The following is a 20,383-nucleotide window of genomic DNA, read 5'->3' as shown; positions in this document are numbered from 1 at the left end:
CCTTGTAAGAACAATAGAGAAATAATCGATTGGTTAACATCAGGTGACTTCAGGTTAAGCATTAAAACAGAGGGAACTTCATTTTAATTAGGCCAATTAAAGATTGAAACTGGCCTGTTTGGGAAATTAGGCAGTTCTCTCTCTCTCTTGATTTCTCAAAAGGCCGGATAACAACTCTGTTTCAGTTTGGTGAGTGGAACTTTGGCATGGGTGACTCCGTTTTGATTTTTGAGTCCTAGATCAGGAGCTTAGTCCAAAACAGTGACCTCCTGTAATTTTTATTTAAAAATGCAAAGGGTAGTTTAAGAAAGAGATCAGTTGAAAAACACTTTTAGAATGGTGAAGTATTAAGCATGTTTATGGCCTGAAGCAAAGAGCAGGAAAGAGAAGAGATAGATCTTCCTGGGGCTCTCAAAATTGGTAACACTGTTCCTTCCACCATTCCTGTGTGTTTGTCAGAGTGCTTTTTCTCATTACTTCTTACCAGAAGCAAACTGAGAGTTGCTAAAGAATTTGCTGTTCTTTAGAAAGACAGAGACCAAAGTAGCAATTACATCATTGTCTGGCACATAACAGAAACAGTTTCTTACCAATTAGGTGAGAGTTACAGGGGATCATGGTACCTGACATGTGATAGGTACTCACAAAATATTACTTAATAGACAATAGATTGAAAGAATCTATAGCAAAGAGAAAGGAAAGAGCTCCAGACCTAAGTAATAATAGTTAATACTTAACAGGGCTCTGCCAGGTGTCAGATACTGTTTCAGGCTCTCAATATACATTAACTCATTTAATCCCCCAGCAACCCTGAAAGGTACCATACTTTATTCCCATTTTACAGATGATCACAGTGAGGCACAAGGGAGATATGTAACTTGCCTAAGATCACATAGCTAATAAATATCAGAACAAAGAATTCAAACCCAGGAAGCCTGGCTATGAAGTCCTTGTCCCAAACAGCTACACTATACTGACTAACTGAGCAGCCAGCCAGGTGGTATTAGTAATGCTGATCCCTCCTTTGGGAATCTGAGCTTCAGCATGCAGAGTTCTAAGCAACTTGAAGAGATTATACTGGGTTAAGACTTCAGATTTCAGGGTGCAACAGAATTACGTGCAGAGTTTGTTAGAACACAGGTATCTAGGGCCCAGAGATTCTGATTCAGTAGATTTTTGGTGGCACCACCAAATTTGGCAAGTTTCCAGGTAGTGCTGATAATGCTGGTCTGGGGACCAGTCTTTGAGGATTATGTATCTAGTTAGAGGCTCAAGCTTCTCAACACCTGTAACCTACCTACTAAAATAGAAAAAGCCAGTATTTTCTTCAGCTGTAATTGATAATAAGCAGAGTTTGGTCAACCAGGTATCAACTTCATTTAACTCTCCTTATTTGGATCAGAAATTCAGATGTGAAAGGTTGCTTAGAGGTTATCCAGTGCAAAACCCTGTTTCTCAGGTGAGAGGCAGCAGGCCCAGATCCATGAAATGGTCTGTCAGGATCAGACTACATTTTTGTGGAAACTAGTGAAGGATTCCTTATCCTCCTTCCCCACTGTACATACTTACCCCCACTGTACCTTGCTGCCTTGACAGGGATGTGGCTTGGTGCCTTTAGCCTCCTGTGGGTGTTGTGTGTGTGCTGGGGGTTTGGGGGTGTGACACATACAGTGTTGTTAATGCATGCATACGCTTCCTAGAGTTACTTTTTATGGAAGAAGCAAGACTGAGTTTCTCAAACCTGAGGGCTGCTAAATCATGGAGGTCATGTTGTATAGTGAACACACGGCCATCCCACTCCTGGAAGCTTCTGGATTTACAAAAGTAGGGCCTCAGTGGTAATAATGAACCTTTAGACAATGTGCTTTCAAATCCACCCTATTTTGTTTTTACCAAATGTCAGAATCTCTGTTGCTATTTATGCCATAGAAAAATGGCTAAAGCAGCAGGATGTGCCATTCAGAGGATCAACAAGACCAGTGCCCTCATTATAGCTCTGCCACAGTCACTTCTAGATCTTTGTTCGTGTGTGTGAAATGAGGACATTAGACAAGATGATCTCTAAAGGCCCTTCCAGCTTGTAGGATCATGAGTATAACATCTGATATGTAACTGGCTATAGGAGGCCTTTTGGAAAATCCCCCAGTTGGAGCCTGGGATGCACTTGACACAGCCTGCACTGGACTTCCCCTCTTGTGGGGTGTACACAGAAGGCTCTGAATATATTTTGAACCAGTTGTCAAAAAACTTTTATATCTCATTCAGGAAACAGCTTGCAGTTTCTTTGTCTGAAATTATGTATACTTTACAAACACATATGTATACGTGTTTATATGCACATACATACACACATATACATATATAAATCATATGTAATGTGAATTATATATATTCGATTCTTTATTAAAATATTAAGGAGAAATTTGGACATAGTTTCCCAAATAAGGCAGTCACTTGGGCTCAATATCTTGGCCATTTAAGCAGCATGTCTGTGCACACATGTACACATACGGTGGTTTCTATGCAAGCTGTGGGCAGACCCTCTGTAGTCTGCCACTATGTTCAAATGAGCTTGTTTTCCATTAGCTCAGTGTTCACAACATGTGCACACTGAGACTCATCTCAGGCAGAGGGCAGGCAGGGACATGGGCGAAAACACAGCATTGTAATTGATAGGGATAAAAGGAGAGCGGAAAATAAGAGTGGAAGCTTCAACCAGCCTGAGTCGTTTGGTGTGTTATGATTCCAATTGTATTGTGATCAAAATATGGTCTAAACGCGTGATGGCAGTCTCCATTTGGGCATATCCTAAGGGTATGCAAATTGACTTGCAGTATTTGTTTTTTTTTTTTTTTTTGAGACGGGGTCTCGCTCTGTCACCCAGGCTGGAGTGCAGTGGCCGGATCTCAGCTCACTGCAAGCTCCGCCTCCCGGGTTCATGCCATTCTCCTGCCTCAGCCTCCCGAGTAGCTGGGACTACAGGCGCCCGCCGCCACGCCCGGCTAAGTTTTTGTATTTTTAGTAGAGACGGGGTTTCACCGTGTTAGCCAGGATGGTCTCGATCTCCTGACCTTGTGATCCGCCCGTCTCGGCCTCCCAAAGTGCTGGGATTACAGGCTTGAGCCACCGCGCCCGGCCCCTGACTTGCAGTATTTGTAAGCATCCTAAGTAATGGAAAACATTATGTCCTTACTTTATGATCACTAACGTGTCTTTATCAACAGAAAACGGTTGTGAAGATAATTGGGAAAAGAACGAGCAGTTTGGAAGTTGCTACCAATTTAATACTCAGACGGCTCTTTCTTGGAAAGAAGCTTATGTTTCATGTCAGAATCAAGAAGCTGATTTACTGAGCATCAACAGTGCTGCTGAATTAACTTACCTTAAAGGTAGATTTTATTTGCATGTGATAGAGCAAATTGGCTAAAATTGTAAAGGTACTTCTTCTGTTTTCATATCCAGATGTGTTTCTTTGTATGTATCTTTTCTGGCCTCTCTTGGGATTTAAACTTCTGCACTGAAACCCATAAGCAAAAAAGTACCAAATGTAATCATATTTCACCATTGTGAAATACATCTTGTGATGGAAAGTAAAGAGAGATTGATGTTCAGAAAACAAGTTTGGGTAGCAAGATTAGACTGATACCCTAATCCTAAATGAAAGGATTTTTCAAAAAGTGAACAATTAAACTCTTTGAACATTGAAAAATAGAGAATTAAAGGAAGGGAAGGAAGATGGTTACGTTATACTAGATGGCCTCAGTAAAGGTCCTCCCCCTGAGTGAAAGGGTACAGTCCTTGGGGCAAGGAGTGTTTTACTAAATCTTAAAGTGGGTTTAATAACATGGATACAGAGTGGATAGGACTTTGTTTTGTTTTGTTTGGGGGATGGTAGTGGTAATTTTTTAATTTTTAATTATGAAAACTTAATAGGAATAAATAAAAACTTTAAAAGACCACTTATCCTTCCATAAGAATTTAAGGATCACCTTGTTAATTTCAGTAGCAAACCCTATTGTAACTTTAGTTGGAATCGTATTGAATTATAGATTCATTAAAAAGGAATTGGCCGGGTGCGGCAGCTCACACCTGCAATGCCAGCACTTTGAAAGGTAAAAGCAGGAGGATTACTTGAAGCCAGGAGTTTGAAACCAGCCTGGGCAGCCAAGTGAGACCTAGTCTCTACCAAAAAAAAAAAAAAAGAAATTGGCTGTTGGCATGTGCCTGTAGTCCCAGCTGCTCTGGAGGCTGAGGTAGAAGGATCGCTCGAGCCTAGGAGATTGAGGCTGCAGAGAGCTATGATGGCATCACTGCACTTCAGCCTGAGTGACAGAGCAAGACCTTGTCTTAAAAAAAAAATAAATAAATAAAAGGTATTGCTGTTTCAATATTGTCTTCTCAACCATGAAAATTATATGCTTTTCTATTTATTTAGGACTTCTTTTATGTACTCAGTAAAATTCTATAACTCTTTCCAGAGTCTTGTATATCTTTCAAAAGAAACTATATAAAAAGAAATTTTAATATTATATTTAAAAATCAAGGAACCCAAGTTACTGAGTCCGTGATGAGTTATTCTTTGAATGAAAGACAAATAATTATAATATATGATAATGATAATGTGCCAGACAGACTACTAAATGCTTTTTATACATTATCTCATTTCATCCCCATCTAACTACCTTATGAGGTGGACGTTATTGTTATCCTCATTTTGTCAATGAGGAATGCGAGGCTCAGAGAGGAAATATAACTTGTCCAAAGTCACCCACAAGTATTTATCAGAGCCTAAATTTGAATAGTCAGTTTGACTTGAAAACAAATTGCATCATATAAATGGATTCACCTTTTATAAGACTGTAAGTTCTTTGCAGGCAGAAATGGGTCTCATGGGTTGTTTTTTACTTTTGCACAAAGCTGTAAGCTTTATTGCTATATAGTAAACAAGCATGTATTGTCTAAGAATTCAGATATATTCTGTCACACTATTTTATAATAACTGGAAATATTTAATAAATGCTTACTGTAAGCAAGCCCTACTTTCTCCAGATAAATCCATTAATCATTACTACAACTTCATCAAACAAATGGTTTATCACTAGATAAGGAAATTGATCCTTAGAAATAATATACCCAACAGCATACAGCTAAGAAGTATCAGATTGGGATTTGAATATCGACATATAGAATTGCAGAACCCTATGTATTTATTTGAAACAGGGTCTCAATACGTTGTCCAGGGTGGTGTGCAGTGGATATTCACAGGTGTGATCAGAGCACACTATAGCCTGGAACTCCTGGGCTCAAGCGATCTTCCCACCTCAGTCTTCTAAGTAGCTGGGACTACAGGAGCACAGGATTACGCCCAGCTTTCTTTTTTGTTAATACTACGTACCCCTCTTAGATATCTTTATCTCTTTTTATCATTAAAAGGCCACAAGCCTTTTGTCAATTCTTTTTGTTTACAGCTTTATTCAGACCTCGTTTCTTACTCGTAGCTTTACCCTTTTCTTGTATTGTTTGGCACTTGAATATTCAGATCTTTAGAATGAAAATCTGCCAAATAAGCCGAATGGGCTAATGTTTGGCATTGGAGTTCTATTCCAGACCTCACTGAAGACTTACAAAAAATATTGTTGAGAATGAAAAGTGCCAATAAATTGAAGATTCCTAGAATATTGACATTTGGAAACTGGTGACTTCAATCAAGGAGAAAAGTGCCGAAGTGTGACAATCAACATCCTACTAAACAATCTAATGATGCATTTGGAGGAACAAATGTTGCATGATTCTTTATGCATCCGTTTTCTTTAATAACTAATGAAAGTAAGGTAATATGGTAAAGGGCCTTATTGCACCCCACTCCTGGCCAGACATGCCCCATATTTAATACATACCATTAATTTTAGAAGTATATCTGTTTCTAATGTTTCAAGTTCCTTTTCCAGTATGAAAGCTTCTTAGGCATATCAATATGCCTAATTATGACTATTGGTTTCCCAAGACCCAAGAAAACTGTGTTTTAACCTCTAAAACTCACAATATCCAAATCTGGAAAAGAAATTTTTATTAAGTGCCCCTTTACTGAAAACTACCATGTGTAAATACTGATCTAGGAGTAGTGACTTCCTAAGCAGTATCGAAAATCATTACCATCATTTGCACATTCTTTTTCCAATATACATGAACCCATACCAACATGATTGCATCCATTTTTTTTGTGGGCAAATGCACATTGAATCGCGTATCAGAAATTGGCCTCACTACCTAAATTATATCTGCTTTCCATCTTTCTTTCTTTCCTTCCTTCCTTCCTTCCTTCCTTCCTTCCTTCCTTCCTTCCTTCCTTCCTTCCTTCCTTCCTTCTTTCTTTCTTTCCTTCTTTCTTTCTTTCTCTTTTCTTTTCTTTTCTTTCTTTCCTTCCTTCCTTCCTTCTTTTTTTTTTTTTTTAGACAGAGTCTTGCTCTGTCGCCTAGGATGGAGTGCAGTGGCATGATCTTGGCTCACTGCAACCTCCGTCTCCTGGGTTCAAGCATTCTCCTGCCTCAGCCTCCCGAGTAGCTGGGATTACAGGCACACGCCACCACACCTGGCTAATTTTTGTGTTTTTAGTAGAGACGGGGTTTCACCATGTCGACCAGGGTGGTCTCAAACTCTTAACCTCAGGTGATCCACCCACCTTCTATCTTTCTTAATTGCTGATAGCATCTGGTCATCAAATAATAAATTTGAATGATCTATCTCCATTGTACCACGTGTGTGTGCATGTGTGTGTGCATGCATGCACATGCATGCATGTGTGTGTGTGCATGTGTGTGACTCTCATTCTGTATCTGTAGTCTAAACTGGACCCTTTGGGACCTAGAGCCATGAGTCATATATATGTATTTCATTATCTATGAAACAGCTGCTATACATATTTCTGATCCAGTCCCAGAAAAACTTGATCATTTGAGGGATCCATGTCTGTCTCCTTCTACTAGATTGAAATTCTCATGAGGGCAGGGACTTTGTCATTTCAGTTTTTATATCCCTAGAACCTGGCAAATAATATGTGTGCCTAATGAATTTAAATTGTCGGTCTAGAATCCAGTCAGATCTTCCAAATCTAGAAGTACAATGGAAACTGCTTTTGATAAGTCTTCTATGTTAATACAAGAGGATTAAAAATAGATAGTGAGACAGCTACTCTAAGAAGCTTCTGTTCTTACCTTAGATGAAAGCGAATTTGACAAGCTAATAGGAGAGAAGAATTGAATTAACTTATCAGCCTTTGGGTTTCTCAATAGTCTGAAGACTTTTGTCTATTAGCATTGCCTGCCTTTGATGCATAGACAGCCTCCTACAGGGACTGCTGCCTTACAATCAAGGTCTGCACATTTGTTTGTTATTAGTAGAATAAGTCTAATTTAGATAATAACTTAGGCAACTTTGTCACTTTTTAAAATTGTTTAATTCTTACAGAAAAAGAAGGCATTGCTAAAATTTTCTGGATTGGTTTAAATCAGCTATACTCTGCTAGAGGCTGGGAATGGTCAGATCACAAACCATTAAACTTTCTCAACTGGGATCCAGGTAACTGCTCCTTCCCCACCCCTCTGCACAGAACAAATCTTCAAAAAAGCAAAAGCTTCTCACTCACCAATAGCTTAGAAAAGTTTCACATCTTGGCAACTCTTACTATCGTTACCTCTCAGAAGAATGTTTTCTTCCTAAACCATTCTTAATTGTGATACTGTTATTGCCAAGCTGAACCACACCATGGACAACTGGGCATTTGAACCTTTAGACCTTTAGAACAACCCTGCATTTTTATGTAAGAGCAGAAGGAGCTCACCACATGGCCCAGAAGCCATTCTGTGTCCCTAAAGGACTTGGCATGGCTGTGACTCACCCATGCTGTGTTTCATCTGCAGCTTAACTCTAATATGGACATATCCCTTCATTTTCAAACTCCTGGGGTCTCTCCCTACTATAGCATGCAAGTACTGACAACATCATGGTTGTATTTTCTAATACAAATAAATACTTCAAAGAGAGTCTTTTAGGGAATAAAACAAACAAAATGCCATTTAGCCAAAAGACTTTCTCCCCAAAGGAAGGATTAGACAATTTTGAAAAATAAAATAAAATCTTTGATTTACGACAAATGTAGAACCTAAAGTTAACACTGATTTCAGTATAAAACTGCTCTGTACACATATAGGAAGACTGAGTTAAGAGCAATAAAATTCCAATTAGTCACTTTAGTTAATTTAGTTTGCTAAATTTCCTTATCAGCAAATGAAGTAATACTTTTATTATTTCACTAAATAGAATCTTTAAAGATAATTTAATCTTTAACTCAAGGCCTTAATGGCATGACAATGATAAATTAATATTTTTATTTTATGGAGTAGCAGATTAAGAGCTACTAACCATAGAATATGACCTGGAAGTCATTTAAGGAAAAAGTTTTTGTTTTTGTTTTTAAAATTAACTACAATGTATCATAATATTTTCCCCTTAGATCCTATATTTTAGAAGAAAGACATATTTAAGCACATAATTATTCATTGAGGCTTATACATTTCAATTTAGCTAAGTTTTAACTATACTGTGAGTTCCCATAAAAGCATAAAATTAGGAATACAAATTATTCTTTATGACCACCATCCTGGCCCTAACTTTCTCATTCTAATGCTTTGAAAAATGTTCCCTTTTAAGACAGACCCAGTGCACCTACTATAGGTGGCTCCAGCTGCGCAAGAATGGATGCTGAGTCTGGTCTGTGGCAGAGCTTTTCTTGTGACGCTCAACTTCCCTATGTCTGCAGGAAACCATTAAATAATACGGTGGAGTTAACAGGTATCTTTCTTACATGCTTATACAAATAGGTCTTAAAATCATAGTTTTGTGAAAACAAGTAAATCTTTTCCGACATCCATTTCCACCTTTCCTTCTCCTGATACTGACAGTACCGAAAAGTACTTGATTTTTAACCCTGTGGTTAGATGTTATCAACCATATATGAATAAAGCTTTGGTTGAGGTAATAAAGAATATTAAATAAAAGGATGTACTTGCCCAGAAGAAGGCAGAGATATTCGAGATAGGAAATATACTTCTGTTCGTGTGTGGCTCTTTTTTTCTCCAGAGCAGCGGTTCTCCAGGGGTGGTCCCCAGACCAACAGCATCAGCATCACCTCTTCCTGTTAGAAATGCAAGCTCTCAGGACCCACCACGGATTTGCTATATCAGAAACTAGAGGATGGGGTCCAGCAATCTATGTTTTAAGAAGCTCTCCAGGTGGTTCTGATGCATATTCAAGTCTGAGAACCACTACTGTGCATGCCTCCGTAACAAGGCAAAGCCTGTGGACACAGGAGTAATCCCAGGCTTCTTCACCCTGTGCCCCACAGCACCCGGCCCTCTTCTGTCCTTCTCTGCCAGGCAGGTCTTTGCCTTGAAAAATCAAATAAAAAAGGAGAGGTGCAGAGGGACAAAATGTGTACAATGAGGGGGGTTTTCCAGGGAGTTTGGGGATGAAAGAGACATAAGAACAGCTGAAGTTTTTGAGGAGTGGACGGGTGTGAGGAGTTTTTGAAAGAATAGAGAAGAGGAGTGCCTTGACTGTCAAGCACAGGGCCTGATGTATACCTGGTATTTAATTACATCCTCACCAAATGAGAGAAACTAATACTCAAAACTGGAGGGGTGTATTAGTCCATTTTCATGCTACTGATAAAGACATACCCAAGACTGGGAGGAAAAAGAGGTTTAATAGACTTACAGTCTCACATGGTTGGGGAGGCCTCACAATCATGGTGGAAGGCAAGGAGGAGCAAGTCACATCTCACATGGATGGTGGCAAGCAAAGAAAGAGAGCTTGTGCGGGGAAACTCCCCCTTATAAGACCGCCAGATCTCGTGAGACTTATTCACTATCACGAGAACAGCACGGGAGAGATCTGCCCCCATGATTCAATTACCTTTCACCAGGTTCCTCCCATAACACATGGGAATTTAAGGTGAGATTTGGATGAGGACACAGCCAAACCATATCAAGGGGAAAGGATGATTTTTAAATGTCCTGCTTTAAAAGGAACTATGAGTGAAGGGAATAAAGCATCCAAATGTCTTGTCATCTAAAAAGGAGCAAGAGCAATTTTTAAGGAAAAACTAGATATAAAATAAAGAATGTAAGGGGATATTTTAAGATAATAGGGGAAATGAACATTTGTCTTCCAAGTTGATTCAAACCGTGTTTAGTCCATACAACAAAAGGCATAATAGAAAAGCCAGCACAAATGAAAATAAGCTAGAGCAATTGATGATAGATTAAGTAAATATCTCGCAGTAGCAATTATTAAGTAAATCATGATATTTCCACATGATTGAATAATATGCATTTACTAAAATAACTGTGCCAGCAGGAAAATACAAAGAACAAAACCAAATGATATTCCTACTTATCATTTTAATCTTGTAAAAATATATATTCATTGAGACAAAGACTAGAATATGAAAATGATTGCATTAAGTTCCATTGTGGGTGATATTTTTCCTCTGTTCCTTTATCATAATTATAAAATATAACAATAATACATGCTATTTCAGAATATTAAAGTTAATTGAGTTATCTTGCAAGTGTAAGAGGTTAGCTGAATCTGAATCACTTTATCCTTCAGTAAGAAAACAAACTGTCCACATTTTTAAGATGCTGTGCATTCTTACAACAGATATTCCAAATGGTTCTGAATCAGTGAAGTCTGAGTAACCAACTCACTTTCTGGTTTTGTTAACAGGGGTAGAAGTATTCTGTAGAGTTTTATACGTCATTATTTTTTTCTAATCTGGAAAAATTAGACCTTTGATTGTGAGCTTTATCATGGTCAAAACAGAATCACTAATTCCGTGAGGTCCATCTGTCTAGCAGAGGGAAGGAAAGAAGTGCAGGGGTAACCTTTGCCCTTTCCCTCCATTGCTGCTGTCTCTTGGATGCGAAGTATATAAACGTCTTATTCTGTCCCTTAAATCTCTGCCTGTCCTTTGTTCAACAGTGAGCATTAATCTACATCCCCTTGCTAAGCTGACCATACAAGAAAACGAGGCTCGCCCTCTTATAATCTTCTCAAGGACAGAGACTGGAGGGAAACCTAACAAATTCCATACCCAGGAAAAGATTTGTCAGAAACTGACTTAAAGCACATCTTTCTACTGTCTACTTGGACTAAGGGCAATCTCTCCCTTGATTGTGTCCAAACCCTTTAATAGTCTGTGCTCAGCCATATAGCGCATTGAAGCACGTTAAAGTCACATCATTTTCTGAATCCCAGTGGGAATTCCTACGATGCCATATATACCTCATTTATGTGATAGGCACCACATGAATTCATGTCACTGCAGCATCTGACATCACATTCCCCAGTTTTCCAGGACCCTCATTATTCAAGAAAAAATAATTTGCAATGTTATTGATTCAAATAGATGTATCTTTACTGGAATATAAATAGCTGCTTTTCCCCCAGATGTCTGGACATACTCAGATACCCGCTGTGATGCAGGCTGGCTGCCAAATAATGGATTTTGCTATCTGCTGGTAAATGAAAGTAATTCCTGGGATAAGGCACATGCGAAATGCAAAGACTTCGGTGGTGACCTAATCAGCATTCATTCTTTAGCAGATGTGGAGGTGGTGGTCACAAAACTCCATAATGAGGGTAAGTTTTTAAAAATATCCTATTTGAAAGGCTTAAGGCTTTTTAAAGTATCCCTGGTTTTAGACTCTTGGTGGGAATGAAAAGCTTACAGTCTGATCCCACAGGTCAGCACTGTCAGATAGGATTGTCTCTGGTGATGGAACTGTTCTACAATTAGCACTGTCTAGTATGGTGGCCACTAGCCACATGCAGCTTTTGAGCAGTTGGCATGTAGCTAGGGCAACTGAGGAACTGAATTATTACTTTTTTTTTTTTTTTTTTTGAGGCGGAGTCTTCATTTTAACTAATTTAAGTGGCCACATGTGCCTAGTGGCAACCAATTTGACAGTACTACCATTGATTGAATGATCTCCCTCTTCTCATGAGCTAAATTTTATTTAAGTTGCTCAGAAAACTTAAGTGATAATTACTTCACTTTTGTAATTACTTGAAAGCTAAATACTGGTAAAGGAAAATATACTAGACTGACAGTATTATGATCTCTTCCTAGAATTCACTAATAATAGCCAAGAGTAGATACCTACTCAGTGCCAGCCTGGTGCTCCTTGTTTCACTTGTGAAGGCAGCAGAGTCATACCAGGGCAGCAGTGGACAGTATTTCTGTTCAAACTGGGATATGTATGATTGTATTTGTAGAATTTCATTCATCCCACAAAGCAAAGTTTATCTACACCAGATATCAGGAACACTCAGCCTGCAGATGTTCTACCCGTGTACTTTACTGGCATAAGTGACTTAAAAAGCCTTCATTACCCAACCTGCCTGTCTTATCAACATATTAATAACCAAATTAAGAGTACTACAAAGGCTCTTAAAACTCTGTATCAGAATGTAAAAATTCGTATAACAATATAAATATTAAAGTATGTAATTGAGCAAAACCAAAGAAATAAAACATTTTTCTTTTAGATACCAAAGAAGAAGTATGGATAGGCCTTAAGAACATAAATATACCAACTTTATTTCAGTGGTCAGATGGTACTGAAGTTACCCTAACATATTGGGATGAGAATGAGCCAAATGTTCCCTACAATAAGACGCCTAACTGTGTTTCCTACTTAGGAGAGGTAGGAAACCTCCTATGGTTTCTTTATATTCTTATTGTTTCACTTAATGATAATATTAAGATTTCTTTGGTTGGGAAGTTTGTGTATAAGCTGGAAAAGAAAAGGTAAGAGCCCTCTGGATCAGGGTACAGGGCCACGGACCATTACCTGTTAAGAATCGGGTCGCACAGCAGGAGATGAGTGGCGGGTAAGCAAGCATTACTGCCCGAGCTCCGCCTCCTGTAAGATCGGCAGCACCATTAGATTCTCATAGGAGGGCGAACCCTATTATGAACTGCACATGCAAGGGATCTAGGTTGCACTTCCTTGTGGAACAGTTTCATCCCAAAACTATCCTCTTCGCCACCCTCTGTGGAAAAAATTGTCTTCCACAAAACTGGTCCCTGGTGCCAAAGGTTGGCAAAAAATAATCTCAAGTCTAGATTGTCTTTCTGGTAGTTACTTTAAAAAGGTAAATAAAAGCAATTACTAAGTAAGCAACCTACATCCTATCTGAGAGCATCTTTTCTGGTCTCAAACAGATACAGAGAATCCCTTTAGAACTCAGATTCTTGTGCCAGACTGATTCTAGCAACCTGCTTTCTCTCAGGACCAGGGCCTCCACCCACCTTTCTGCCATCAATGTGATATTTGGCTAACCACAATTTAACCTGAAAAATCCCATCTTCCAAATTCATGTTCAGATTGTTTTATATTGATACTACTTTGAAAAGTGAAAAAATGATTTTATTTAAAAATTAGGCCTAACATCTTTCAGAAACCATCTTACTCCTATAGAGTGCTCAGCCTTAATAATCCAAAATAGGCTGTGTCTTGAGCAGAAAAGATATATGTACCTCTATGTTTTGTTTGTATCACTTTCCCGTGGACTCCTAATTGGTTATTGAAAGTGACTGTGTCACTTAGACATCTAAAGAGACTTAAGTGGAAGCAATAAATATTATGTGTGTTTAAAAGAAATTTAGAAAGGTGTCACATTTGAAGCTCTATTCAAAATGATATCCAACATGTCTTTAAAAGAACATCAGAAATGGAAAGGGGTTCCCATGGGCAAGAGTGAACTGATGGCATACCTAGACAGCATTCCAATGTTCAAAACTGACCCTTATCACAATCGTCTTATTAAAATTTAATTCGAAGAAAGCAAAGTGACTTAGTCAATTAAGCAAATTAATGTTAAACAGCATATTTGAAAGAGAGAATTTTGAAGTCCAGGTTGAAGTAGAGTTGAAAGAAACTTTTGACCTAGAATTCGTGGAGAATAGCTATTTTAGCCACCGTCATCATTTTACACGTGAGGAAACTGAGAAAGGGAGGTTGATGATGTGCCTAAAAGTTTCAAACTTGGGTGCAGCACAGCAACATGGCACAAGTATACATATGTAACAAACCTGCACGTTATGCACATGTACCCTAGAACTTAAAGTATAATAATAAAAAATAATTTAAAAAAAAATAGTTTCAAACTTTGGCTGTGCCTTAGGGAAGAAGATTAGAATGCTGAAACTGTGGGCTGAGTTCTTCTCTCTTCAGCTTTTATACTAAGTGTCCTTTGATGGTTTTATTGCTACTCTTATAAGAAAATGAAATTTATCCACAATGTGACCTGGAGGTGATGCTGAGGTAACTGATTGTGAGCCATCGCTTTGCAGGCCTGTTGAGTAGCATTTTCTAGCAGTGTGTTCTCACATTTGATAATTCATTTATATTAATTCTCTCTCTCTCTCTCTCTCTCTCTCTCTCTCTCTCTCTCCCTCCCTCTCTCTCCCTCTCTCCCCCTCTCTCTCTCTCCTTCTTCCTCTCTCTCTTTTTCTCTCATAGTTTTTGTGAGTTCAGTTTTGAATATGCGGTAAATAATTTCCTTTCCAAGCAAATGTTTTTGTCTCCTTTCAAAGCTAGGTCAGTGGAAAGTCCAATCATGTGAGGAGAAACTAAAATATGTATGCAAGAGAAAGGGAGAAAAACTGAACGACACAAGTTCTGATAAGATGTGTCCTCCAAATGAGGTAGGTGAAATCCCTATGTAAATTTTCTCAAGCAGTGTTACAACTTCTTGGTTAGAAATGGTAGCTGAGACTTAAATAATTCAGACTTATAAAATTGAGGAAACTACTAGTTTCTGTTCATTTGTGTTAGAACAAGCCAGAAGGCAGTGAGTTACAGCATATTGCTTCTTACAGAAGCAGAAGTTTGAAAATTTTTATAAATATTTGTAGAATTACTAGCCTCAAGGCCGATGTCTTTACTTCCCCCACTAATATTATCAATATTCAAAAATAATTCATCCAGTGACTATTATACTCTTATGATGAGCCAGCCTCCAAGGATAAAGAGAATTAACCCATACCTTTTGTCTGACACAGGCTCACAGTCTTGTGGAAGTTATCTGTGAAATTGCATCCCACCCCCATCACATATGTGAATTCAATAGCCATGTCCTCAATTTCCACATGTTCTAAGATGCTATCAATGTAACAGAAACATGCTTGACAGACGGGGACACCATCAAGTCTGGAAAACAGTTTGACAGTATTTTTCCTCTGATTTAGGGCTGGAAGAGACATGGAGAAACCTGTTACAAGATTTACGAGGATGAGGTCCCTTTTGGAACAAACTGCAATCTGACTATCACTAGCAGGTGTGACCATCAGTCAACTTGTACTCAGAAACTTTCAACTCTGAGTTCTTTTGCTAAACAGTCTTCATAAGAAAAAGGTGCATCTTCAAATAGAGTCAATCATTGTGAAACACTTGCCAATTTGATTCTCCTTTTGTAGATTTGAGCAAGAATACCTAAATGATTTGATGAAAAAGTATGATAAATCTCTAAGAAAATACTTCTGGACTGGCCTGAGAGATGCAGATTCTCGTGGCAAGTATAGCTGGGCAACTGTTGGTGGAACAAGGCGGTCTGTAACCTTTTCCAACTGGAATTTTCTTGAGCCAGGTGAGCGTCTTAATCTTTTTTTATATATATACTTTAAATTCTAGGGTACACGTGCACAACATGCAGGTTTGTTACATAGGTATACATGTGCCATGTTGGTGTGCTGCACTAAAGTAGCAGTATACTGTGACTAGTGAAAGGCAGCACTCCTCTCAAAGGTGTTCCTCACTTACTTTTGAAATGTGAGGGATGTGATGATCTTCAGGATTGGAGGCTATCTATGGAAAAATACACAGAAGCACTGGCTGTGTCTTCCCTATTATGTCCTTGAGAATAATCCAGTGAAAGAAGTTCAGAAACTTAGTTCTCCCAAACCACCATCTAATGGCTCAGAGCTAGAAGCACCAGTGTGAGTTTTTAAAATCTTTTCTGTGTAAATCTCAAATAGAATCTCAAAGTGCCCATGTGAGGCTCTTTACATTTTCATCTCTCTGCTTCCTAACCTTTTATCAAAACTGAATGTGTTTTCTTCCATTATTCTCAATGGGTAAGAATTATGGAGGCTATCTTGCATTATTTATTTTAATACTATTTCATACTTTTAATACTCTTATGAATACATAAAATTATGACTGTCATAAAATAAACAGCAAACAAATGTATGTTACCACATACCTCCTTCTATCTTTATTATACCAGCTTTTCCTTTGGATCAGAATCTGGGAGAGTTGTGTTTTGAGGTTTACTAGGTTGCTTAAAAACTGCTCAAAGTTTTTAAGCTAATTTGAACCACTATCCTAAGCAGCAATAGTATTTAGGGTACAGCTCTAGAAACAGACCACCTGGGCAGAAATCCTGGGGGCAACCACTTACTAATTCTATGACCTTGAACAAGTCACTTAATTCTCACTGTACCTCAAATTATGACAATAGAAGGTTTGTTGTGAGGATTAATCTTTTTCAAAAAGTACTTTACAAATAGTAAACACCTATCATTATTATTCTGAACAACACATTTCTTTCCTCTCTTTGTTCCATGTCTTTTTATTCTCTCTCCCCAGCTTGGCTGAAATGAAGAGTAGGAACACTAGAAGATGTTTGAACTTTAACATTTTAATTGTTAATTGAGCTTTCCACTTCAATCCCAGCTTCCCCGGGCGGCTGCGTGGCTATGTCTACTGGAAAGTCTCTTGGAAAGTGGGAGGTGAAGGACTGCAGAAGCTTCAAAGCACTTTCAATTTGCAAGAAAATGAGTGGACCCCTTGAGCCTGAAGAAGCAGCCCCTAAGCTTGACGACCCCTGTCCTGAAGGCTGGCAGAGTTTCCCCACAAGTCTTTCTTGTTATAAGGTAAAGTGACATTCTCATTCTATCCTTTAATGAAGTTATTTTTCCACTATCCTAGTTCGTGTCCTTGTACAAATTATGCTCTTCTCCATAGTCCTATGTAACCTAACTAAAGTGCTCTGGAGCACAGAGTCCTTGGCAGGGCGTCGCCAAACCTCTGGCATGAGGTGGTCAGCCCCACACCCTGCACGTGTCCTACCCGAAAAGGCAGGCCCAAGAACTGGCTCCTTCCCAAAGTCTTTTTTTCCCAGTAAGTTGGTATACTATATGCCATACTGCCGCTCTGCCTATGATCCTCATATTCCTCTAATTCTTGTTGTCAAATTGATAGCTCCAGCACTGTTTATAGTGTAAAAAATTATATATATATTTATATATGTATTTATATTTATATATTTGGGTCTGCATCAGTCAGCTAGTCCCAGAAGCAAACCATTAGATGCCACCCCAAAATTCGGTGGCTATGACAACAAACATATAGCCTCACATTCTCACAGATCTCCAGGCCATCTAGGGTTTGACTGATCTAGTTCGGTGACCTCTGCTCCCAACTTCAGGTCAGCTGTGCTGGGCTCCAGCCCTTCATTCTAGGGCTCAGGCTGAAAGGGCAACAGTTTGCAGGGGTTGGTTATTCTCATGGTATATCGCTGGAGCCCAAGAAGGCAAGCCAACCATATAAGCACATTTCAGGCCTCTGCTCACTTTACCTCCACTAATATCCCATCAACACAGTAAGTCATATGGCCAAGCCCCATGCCAAGGGACAAAGAAGTGTACTCCACCCACCAGGGGGTTGTGGCAAGACCATCTAATTATATTACAAGGAACTGAAAAATTGGGACAAATGTAATTTGGCCTGTCCTTGTGTCATCATCTCTTCTTCCTCCTCCTCCTCTTCTTCTTTCTTCTTTCTTTTTCTCCTTTCTTCTTCTTTTGAAACAGCCCAAGTTCCAGGTTTACTTTTGCCACTTTCTGTCAATGTTCACACACTAGTGCAGACTGCTCTTTGGTTCTTCCTCGTCAGAACATAGTTCTATTTCTGTGTGGGTCACAGTGTCTTATATTCAAAATTTCTATTGTTAGCACATTTCTTTGCCAAAGCCTACTGCCAAAGCATGTATATGTATCGTTTACAGCCTTGCCTACTGGTTCATTTTATCTTTCAAGATCCTAGGAATACGGGAGAACATGGATCTTGTTGGACCACTTCCCCAGTCTGGCTGAGGAAGGCCATCCATCTGACCACAGCGACTGGCATCTGTGCTGGCCCTCAGTTGAGTTGGCACTTTCAGCCGGACTAGTCTGTGTCTCAGTATCTGTGCATTTACCTGTGCCTTCATTACACCTTTCAGAATTCATTTCAGGGGCCCACACATGTGACAGTAATTGACTTTAACACTGTGAAACTTTAAGATTATACCAGAAAACAAATTAACGTTATATTTTGCTAAGGTATTCCATGCAGAAAGAATTGTGAGAAAGAGGAACTGGGAGGAAGCTGAACGATTCTGCCAAGCCCTTGGAGCACACCTTTCTAGCTTCAGCCGTGTGGATGAAATAAAGGAATTTCTTCACTTTTTAACAGACCAGTTCAGGTAATGCTTTTAGAATGAGAATTTCTATGCTGAATTTGATGTCCTCTAGATATTCAAAATCGGCACGTCCTTACCCTCTCTCCCTGTTGGGAAAAAAAAATGGACATGTTTTATTATCTGAAAGGTCATTTGTTGCTTAGCAGTCATGCAACATCAAGCACTCTTAATATGCAGACACTATGAGGAATCTAAAGGTGAATGAAATGTATTCCCTACCCTTTGTTTAATAAAGTCCAACAGCAATGTGTGGCAGAAAATCTAGAACATAGGCAAGGAAGGGCCTCGGGAATTCAGAGGAGGGAGGGAGTGTTTCCGGGAGTATAACCAGGAAAAGTGTCATAAAGAAGGCTGATTCTTGGAAGGTAGGTATTATTTCAAAAGGCAAGATAGGAGAAGGAGAAGGAGCCAGAAAAAAATCAGAACATAAGCAAAGGAACTGAGACCAGAACGTACAGATATGGTCAAGGAGAAATGAGTCATACAAATTAGCTAGAAAATGGGATTTGGATATGAAATTGGAATGTCCTTGTTTGCCAGGGAAGGAGTTTGATCTTAAGTCATTAAGCACAACCAAACAAAAAACAAAAACAAGGTGCCTGTGTGTGTATTTATATCTATACACACTCACATGTACATGCATATATACATATATATACAGAGAAGAAGGAGTTTCACCATATTGGCCAGGCTCGTCTCGAACTTCTGACCTTAGGTGATCCGCCCACCTCGGCCTTCCAAAGTACTGGGATTGAAGGCATGAGCCACCACGCCCAGCCCGTTTTCAGTTTTGATGAAGTGCGAGTCTGCAAATTTGTTCAATAATAAAGTCTGCACTTTTGAAAGAGACTTAAAACAAAACTTGCCAATTAGTACTTATCCAGCTCTAAGACTATAATGTTCTTTTCCTGGGAGGAAGGGGCCACAAAATACTACAAAATTGTGAAATTCTAATAAAAATCCTTTAAAAATTAAATTTTAAAAAAATTTTTTAATTTTAAAAATTAAAGCAACTAGCAACATTTTCATTATGCAACAAATAAGTTAGTACTGAGTAGCTGGTGGCCTCCAGAAATGGGTATGACTCTCCAATTTGCCATGGTCTCTAATTTATTACTTCTTGTCCCCACTTCCCTTGCTTATGTTATGTGCTTGTCTCATATGTACTCAAATAGCAATTGAGTTAATAATCACAAGTCATGTGATCATCTTAATAGGTGCTGAAAATGCATCTGGTAAAATTCACTATTCATTCCTGGTTTAATACATAAATATACACTTACATTTAATAAATATAATATATAAATTCTTATTAGAATAGAAGAATAGCTCAAATTAATAGCCATATCACACTTAATGATGAAGCATTGTTAAGTGCATTTCCCTGAAAGTCTGAAAAAGGTAAGGATCCCTATATCATCACTATTGTTAATCTTGGTTTGAAATTCATCTCCTGCACATTAAGATAAAAACAATACTATAATGTCTAAATGTTTATATATATTAAGCAGAGGAAAAGATAAATTATCAGAGTAAAGCATATACTATTTACACTTAAAACTAGACTTCAAAAATATATCAAAAAGGGTAATGGCTATTATATCTCTAGGAAGTAAGATTTTGAGCGATTTTTAAAGTCTTTTCTTTGGGCTGGGTGTGGTGGCTTATGCCTGTAATCCCAGCACTTTGGGGGCCTGAGGTGAGAGGACTGCTTGAAACCAGGAGTTCGAGACCAGCCTGGGCAGCATAGGGAGACCCTGTCTCTATAAAAAAACAACAACAAAAAAACCCA

At 38.7% G+C, this 20,383-nt stretch overlaps 1 protein-coding gene across 1 annotated transcript in view; it reads left to right on the top strand.

Annotated features, from left to right (window-relative positions):
• Nucleotides 1–20,383, top strand: part of LY75 (lymphocyte antigen 75) — a 94,412-nt gene that overhangs the window by 11,772 nt on the left and 62,257 nt on the right. Inside the window, exons 4-13 of the mRNA XM_025405438.1 lie at nucleotides 3,225–3,389; nucleotides 7,465–7,575; nucleotides 8,707–8,847; nucleotides 11,509–11,700; nucleotides 12,610–12,767; nucleotides 14,663–14,773; nucleotides 15,317–15,405; nucleotides 15,545–15,714; nucleotides 16,803–17,002; nucleotides 18,452–18,594. Of these exons, the coding sequence (XP_025261223.1) occupies nucleotides 3,225–3,389; nucleotides 7,465–7,575; nucleotides 8,707–8,847; nucleotides 11,509–11,700; nucleotides 12,610–12,767; nucleotides 14,663–14,773; nucleotides 15,317–15,405; nucleotides 15,545–15,714; nucleotides 16,803–17,002; nucleotides 18,452–18,594 (1,480 nt within the window). The remainder of the gene's footprint in view (nucleotides 1–3,224; nucleotides 3,390–7,464; nucleotides 7,576–8,706; nucleotides 8,848–11,508; nucleotides 11,701–12,609; nucleotides 12,768–14,662; nucleotides 14,774–15,316; nucleotides 15,406–15,544; nucleotides 15,715–16,802; nucleotides 17,003–18,451; nucleotides 18,595–20,383) is intronic.

Source organism: Theropithecus gelada, chromosome 12, assembly GCF_003255815.1.
Source record: "Theropithecus gelada isolate Dixy chromosome 12, Tgel_1.0, whole genome shotgun sequence".
NCBI classification, from domain to species: Eukaryota; Metazoa; Chordata; class Mammalia; order Primates; family Cercopithecidae; genus Theropithecus; species Theropithecus gelada.
The sequence above is the reverse complement of the archived record's forward strand: the minus strand, read 5'-3'. Positions and strand labels throughout refer to the sequence as shown.